Source organism: Molothrus aeneus, chromosome 19, assembly GCF_037042795.1.
Source record: "Molothrus aeneus isolate 106 chromosome 19, BPBGC_Maene_1.0, whole genome shotgun sequence".
In the NCBI taxonomy this organism is placed as follows: Eukaryota; Metazoa; Chordata; class Aves; order Passeriformes; family Icteridae; genus Molothrus; species Molothrus aeneus.
Genome location: NC_089664.1, coordinates 9,170,630 through 9,177,580, shown reverse-complemented (window position 1 = coordinate 9,177,580; position 6,951 = coordinate 9,170,630). Strand labels below are relative to the sequence as shown.

General features: G+C 63.1%; 1 protein-coding gene across 1 annotated transcript; it reads right to left on the bottom strand.

The window, feature by feature from the left end:
* Positions 1 to 279: 279 nt before the first annotated feature.
* On the bottom strand, positions 280 to 6,026 carry LHX3 (LIM homeobox 3). The gene is made up of 6 exons (XM_066563009.1): positions 5,957 to 6,026; positions 3,193 to 3,364; positions 2,813 to 3,015; positions 2,505 to 2,656; positions 2,243 to 2,414; positions 280 to 698 (listed from the first exon to the last, which is right to left on the bottom strand). The coding sequence occupies exons 1-6, from the start codon at positions 6,024 to 6,026 to the stop codon at positions 280 to 282; spliced, it is 1,188 nt and encodes a 395-aa protein (XP_066419106.1).
* Between the last annotated feature and the right edge of the window lie 925 nt (positions 6,027 to 6,951).

Here is a 6,951-nt window from a genome sequence, read left to right as displayed (position 1 = left end):
TCTGTAAAGCACAAGTCCTGGTGTTTGGTAAAGACACGAGAGTCAGTTTGGTTGGGACGCTCCGGGTGCCAGTGGCTGCAGTGCCAGGGCCTTTGTCCATCATCATCATCATCATCATCATCATCATCATCACCATCATGCCAGGCTCATCTCCGAAATCCCCTCTGCTCCCTCCGCGTCACGGCACTCACGGCTCATCCCTCTGTCCTTTCCAAGAGCAGGTGACATTTAACAGCACCGAGTCCTTTCCCTTCCCACTGCCTGGGGGTGGCCCCTGTATCAAAACTGAGCGTGGTCGACCTCATCCAGCCAGGAGGCCGGGCTGGCCGGGAAATCCGGGTACCCCCCGCTGCTGCCGGTGGAGAGGTCGGAGCTCGGTCCATTCCCAGCCAGGACCCTCATGGGCTGGGGCACCCCTGGTCCGCTCTGTCCCATGATGGCCAAGCCGTTGTCTGGGTACACCAAGCTGGAGATCAAGGGCTGGTGGCCTGGCAGTGCCTGCAGGGACGTCGGGGACGGGGGGATGCCGTAGGGGCTGGCGGAGCGCAGGTCGTGGAACGGCTCCTGGGCCGGGATCCCGCCGTGCTCCAGGGCAAAGCTCCCGTTGGTGCCCGCCTGCCGCCCCAGCGCCGGCGAGGCTTCGCTCAGGGTGCTGTAAATCCCGTTGGAATGGCTCATTTCCGACATGGAGGGCTCATCTGCAAGGGAAAACACCTGGTTTAATGGAAGAGCACCGGTCACCCAGGAACTCCTGCAGACTCTGGGTATACATAGATTAAAAGGATGGGAGCTGAGCAGTCACGCTCTTCCTCTTGTAATTCCTTATTATTCCCATCCTTGTTGATAAATCTTCATAGGCAGCCATGGGATTATTATTTTTTTTCCCGAGCACAAACATCTAATACATCTTGGATTTTAAAAATATGCATGCAAAGTACATATTAAAATATAAAACTGTGATTTAAAAATAATTCTTTAAAGGGGAAGTGAATGTCTTCCACCTTCTGTTTTGTTTCAATGTCTTTCTACCTTTCATTTCTATTTGGTTTTGAGGTTTATCCTGAATTTTGATATCACTTTTAGGAACTACCTGAACCAATGGAAGATAAATTCCCCATTGCTCAGGAAAAGAGATACTAAAATATTACATTTGTCTCCTCAGAAACAGGGTAATGAAGCCACAGGAACACAGAATGTATTTGTATGGCTTAAAAACACTCCTGAAAAATGAGCAATATTTTTTAAGTTCCCAGCAAAAATTGTTTGTATTTGTTAGGAGCTTTAAGAACAGTGAGAGCTGCTCTGTTGCCGGGGATACAAACCTGTTTGTGGCATCGAGCTCTCAATAATTGTTTGACATTTTTTAGTTATTATTTATAGACTATTCATATTTAATGAGCTGATACACAGTGTGCATAAACAGACTGAAAATCAAATAGTTTTTAGGAGCACGGGCAAGGAGCTGAGATGAAAAAGTGTGTGTTTATAAATACATAGTCTGTGTAAATATTTACAGAGGTTTGCATTTCAGTTTCTCTCCCATTCCTAAAAATACAAAAATTTGGGATGGAGCTGGGATTGTGTAGAACATCTTCCTGCAAATGTAACCTGGCCCGGGGCCCTGCCCCTGCAGGGATGGAGAGTGTGGGGTGAGCTGCTCTTGGTCTCTCCTGGTCTTGTCACCAGAAATCTCGGCCCCAAAAGGGGGACACTGCTGCAGAAGCTGCCTAACGTGCACCAATTTCCTTTTTGCAGCACAGGAACAGCTCCCACAGGACTGAAGAGTCCTAGTGAGCAACTGCACAAATAAAACCATCCCTAAATAAGACTAAAAAAAAGAAACAAAACCCGCACTCATTTTCCCATAGAAACATTCAGTGGTTCTGGGCTTCCCGGTTTTGTATTTCCAAGAATCCCTTGGAAAGGCCGTGTCTGAGCAGCGGCTCTGACCCTGCAGCGCTGCTCGGGGAGCTCTCCCTGCTCCTGCCGCAGCTTTGGGGCCCGGCCGGAGGCAGAACGGTGCCTCCCGTGCCGTGCCCGGGCCCGGCCGCCCCTCGCTGCCGCGGCTCCGGTTCCGCCCCGCGGGGAATCCGCGGCTCTGCCCCTCTCTCGCCTCGGCCGCTCGGCTTCACCCGCTCTTTTATTGCCGCAAATTCCCACCGCGGCCCCGAGCGGGTGAAAGCAGCCGGGGCACGGTAGCAGCTTTGCGGGGAGGACACAGCCCGGGGCTGCGGGCACCGACCTGTGAAGGAAACCTCGGCGTCGCTGTCGGGCCCCTCCTCCTGGATGCTGTCCTTGTCGGACTTGGATGTCCCCCGGGATCGCTTCATGTTCCTGAAGTACTGCCCCCACCGCTGCCTCCCCGCGTCCTTCTTCAGCCTTTTCTCCTTGGCCCTGCGGTTCTGGAACCAGACCTGCGAGCGGGGCACGCCGGGGAGCTCCGAGCCTGCGGGGCCGCTCCCCGCCCGCCGCCCCGGCCCGGCCCGCCCGGACCCCGCTCTCACCTGCACCACCCGCATGTCCAGCCCCGTCTCCGACGAGAGCTGCTCCCGGACGTGCCGCGCCGGTTTGGGCGAGTTGTTATAAGCGTTTTTGAGGGTCTCCAGCTGCTTGGCCGTGATGGTGGTGCGGGGCCTCTTGGCCGTAGACTCAGCCTCTGCCGACACGGGGCGAGTTAGGGGTGAAGTTACCACGGGAGACCCCCGACCCTCCCCGGGCCCTCCCGCCCGGTGTGTGAGCCTGTCCCGGAGGGCAGGAGCGCCCCGGGCCGCCCCCCGCTGCCCTCGGGGTGAAAGGGACGGGGCAAGGGTACCTCTCTGCTTGGCCGTCTCGTAGTCCGCCTTGCAGACCAGCCTGCTGTCCTCCATGAGGTAGAACTCGTCGCCGGTGGCCAGCTGCCGCTTGCAGACGATGCAGGCGAAGCAGTGCAGGTGGTAAACGAAGTCCTGTGCCCGGCGCACCACCTGGGTCGGGGGGATGCCCTGCTGGCAGGCGGCACACTTCGTCCCGAAGCGCCTGAGCATGGGGGACAAGCGGCGGCCGCTGAGCCGGGGGAGGCCGGGCACGGTCCCCGCCGGCCCCGGCGCTGTCCGCGGTGCTGCTGCCGGTGCCGCTGTCCCGGTGCTGAACCCCGGGCTGCCCGCGCTGTGACACCCGCCCGGCCCCGGCCGCCCCCCGGCCCTTCCCACGCACTTGAAGAAATCTTCCTTGCAGTAGACGCCGTCCCCGCGGCTGAAGCACTTCTCGGCCAGCTGCGTCTGGCAGTCGGAGCATTTCAGGCACTTGCTGTGCCAGTGCCGGTCCAGGACTTTGAGGATGAACCTGTCCACGATGTGCTGGTTGCAGCCGGCGCACAGCGGGATCTCTGCGGGGAGGGAGCCCCCGTCAGCCCCGATGGCCCCGCTGGCCCATCCGCATCCCCGACCGGCCCGGCCCGCAGCCCCGGGGCTGCCACCGACCGACGGCGGACCCGGGGCTGGCCCGAGGAACAGCACGAAAAAAAGCATTATTCGTTCAAATTCGTTATCGTGGCGTCGTGGAGAGCAGCGAACGCCCGGGCCGAGCACACGCCGGGAGAAGTGCCCGGGAGAACCGGGATAAACAAGAAGGGAAGTGATGGAAACGGAATTAAACCCCCCGAGCGAGCCGCCGGCAAAGCTGTAATTATCCCAGGCTCTTTTTCCTTTTCCTAAAGTTCCAAAATTCACCTGCGTGCAATGGCGGGGGAACCCCAATAGGGTGGGGAAAGAAACTACCAAAAATTACGAGAATTGCACTGAAAATAAAAATGCAGCAGTCTTGTCCCGTCCCCCTCTAGATACCGACAGCGATTGCACAGAAAGAGATAAGGATACAGTTATGGAGAAATAGAGATATAAAAATAAACAGATACAGCATATAGAGAACGAAATGTACAGATATATAGACATAAATATATAGATTTCAGTATATAGGTATAGATAGAGATAAGTAGGTGAAAATATGGATATGAGGTACATAAATACAGATATATCGGCATAAATAGAGGCAGAGAGATGTATGACACGGCTGTACAGGAACAGATGGGTACGGACACGAGAGTATTTCTATGTAAAGATAATTCTATGTAGATATAGGAGCTGGATCGCCGTGCACAGGGGTAAGAGGTGGAGGTGATAATCGTTATCCTTAACAATTCACCGCGTCCAAACAAACAACCCCAACAGCGGCAGCGGCCCCGGCCAGGACGGAGCCCCGGCAGCGGGCACGGCACAGCCCGGCAATGTCCGGGCACGGCGGCACGGCACAGCCCGGCAATGTCCCGGTCCAGCCCGGTCCGCGGCTCTTACGCTGCATGGCGATCGGCAGGCCGCGGCAGCTCCGCTCCCTCAGGCGGGCCGCGGGCTCTGGCGCATCTTCCGCGGGGCGCAGCTGCCGCCGGCCCCAGCCCCGCCGCCGGGCCGGGCACGGAACCGCCGCTCTCCCCCCGCCGGGCCCCCCCAAATCAGCGGCTGCCGTGCCCCGCTCCGGGCGCTGCCAGCCCCGCGCCGCCGGGGATTTAATTCGCTAAAGCGGGTTATTTTTAGACGCCGGCCCTTGTCGCCGGTGCCGATCTGAAGCGCCGGGCAGGGAGGGCATCGCGGCGCGCTGTATTTAATCCCCCCCGCCCCCGGGGCCGGAGGCGCATCCCCTCCCGCCGCCCCTTCCCGGCTGCGCCCGGCGACAGGGACGCGGCTCCGGGGCCCCGGAAACGAACCCCGACGGGGCCGGCGGCGGGCGGGGGTCGCGCCGGGGGAGGCAGCTCCGGCCGCTGCCCCGAGCTCGTTGTGAGCTGCGAACCCCGGGATTTGCCCCCGGTCCGGGCAAAGCACCCCACGGTTCGGCCCCCCCGGCGGCGCGAATCCCCCAGGACCGGCCCTCGGCCACGGTAAGCCCCGCCGAGCCCTCCCCGCCACCTCCCCGGGCCCCGACGGAGCCCAGGAGCGCGGGGCCGTGAACGAGCGTCGTGTCCTGCGGGAAAACGGAGTTTGCGCGTCCTTCGTTCTACCGGGGCTCGATTTCGGCGGTGTCGCCTCCGCCCCTGGGGAGCTCGAGCAGCTCCCGGTTGCCGGGTCAGAGGCGCAGCTGCCGCGATGTGCGCACCGCGGAGAGCCCACGGGGACACTCACGGAAAGGCGAACCGGGGTAGGACCCGGGGCACCGGCCCGTTCACGGCGACCGCGGGCGGTCCCGCTCACGGTGACACCTCTGTCCCCACTCACCGGCGGGGCCCCCACCCCGATTCGTCGTTGATTCTTTTTTTTTTAAGACCCATCGACAGCTTTCGATGTTGGCGAGAACCGGGACGGTCCTGCTCTGGGACCGGACCCGCTGCCCCGAACCCGGCTCGGGCTCCCCCGTTGAGCCCCGGAGCCCCGGGGGAGCGCAGCCCGGTTCTCCCCGCCCCGCCAGGGCTGGCCCCGTTCGTTCAACGGGACGAAAAAACGTTTAAAAGAAGAATTAACGGGGTTTTTTAAAGTAGAGAAAAAAGCCGCGTGGGAACCGGGCAGGGGGGCGCGGGGGGTCCCCGCAGTCAGGGGGAACCGTCGGGCAGCGAGAAGTCCCCGTCTCGTCCCTGTCCTCGTTGAGCGGGCAGCGGTGGGACCCCGGGGCAGGAGCCGCCGCTCCGCCGGGCCGGGCAGGGCTCCCGTGAGCGCCGCTTTTCCCCGGGATCGACGGGGACCTGGAGCAGCCGCGGGGCCGGCAGCGAGAGGGGCTCTGATACCGGGGACGAGGCAGGAGGGAGCGAGGGAGAGCGCGGGACGGAGCGGGACGGGCGGGACGGATCCCCCGATGCCGTCGGGCCGCCCTTCCCCGCAGCCAGCCCCGAGCGCGGCCCCGACGGTGCCCCCGGGACACAGACGGAGCACGGCCGGGCCCAGAGCAGCCGCCGCTGCCTCCGCGGGGGGACGCGGAGATGTGCGCGCCTCCCCCTCACCTGGGCTCCGCGGGAAGGGGCAGAGCTCCGCTGCCTTCTCCGAACCGGCGCGGACCCGCTCCAGCAGCATCGCGGCCTCCGTGGGCGCCGTCCGAAGTGCGCGGGTGGCTGCGGAGGAGTGGCGGAGCGGCGCGGAGGGGCGCGCAGGGAGCGGCGCGGGGCTGGGCGGAGCGGGGGGGCGCGGGGGGCGGGCCGGGGGCGGCACCGGGCCGCAGCTGGGCCGCGGTTCAGCGCCGGCCTCTTTAGCATCACAAAAGCGGCCGAGGGAGCGCTGTCCCCACCGTCCCACGCGTGGCCGCGTCCGACGCGTGGGCTCGGGCTACAGCCGCCGCCCTCGGGCGCAAAGCGGCCCCGGGGTCCCCGCGAATCCCCCGGCGGTCCCACGAAGGGGGTCGGGGGAGCCGCCGTCGGGGGGAGCCTCCTCCCGGGCCCCGCCGGCCGCCTCCGAGCCCAGATTTCGTTTGTCCCCGCGGTGCGGGGCTCCCCCGACGCCGCCCTTGGGCAGCGGGAGGGCTCTTTCCCCGCCGCTAATTAATTAACGAACGCCGAGAGGTAGCGGGTGCCTGACCCGCGGCCAGCGGCGGCTGCAGGAGGTTAATTGCGCTAATTGAAGACGGGGCGGACACGGACGGAGTTGTGTGTGCGGAACACGCGGGGCCGGGCGGGGTTTCTGTGAGCGCGGCGGTCCCGGAGCTGTGCGGGAGCGCGGGGGGCCGGGCTGGGGTCTGACCGTGGCCGCAGGTGTGGGGTGCGGGATGTGTGGGGTGCGATGTGTGGGGTGCGTGTGCCCGTAGCCTGTGCCTGGGCTCTGTCCCAGTTTCTGTCGCGTTCCCGCGTGTGCGGAGCTCTCGCTGCGCTCCCGGGGGCGCGGGGCCGTGTTTGTCCGGGCAGAGCCCCGTGCCCGTGTGCACCGCTTGCCGCAGGCAGCCGGAGCTGATAATTGTGGTTGTTACTGTGAGCCCGTTAATCCCCCGAATCCCTTTACCTCCTGCTCG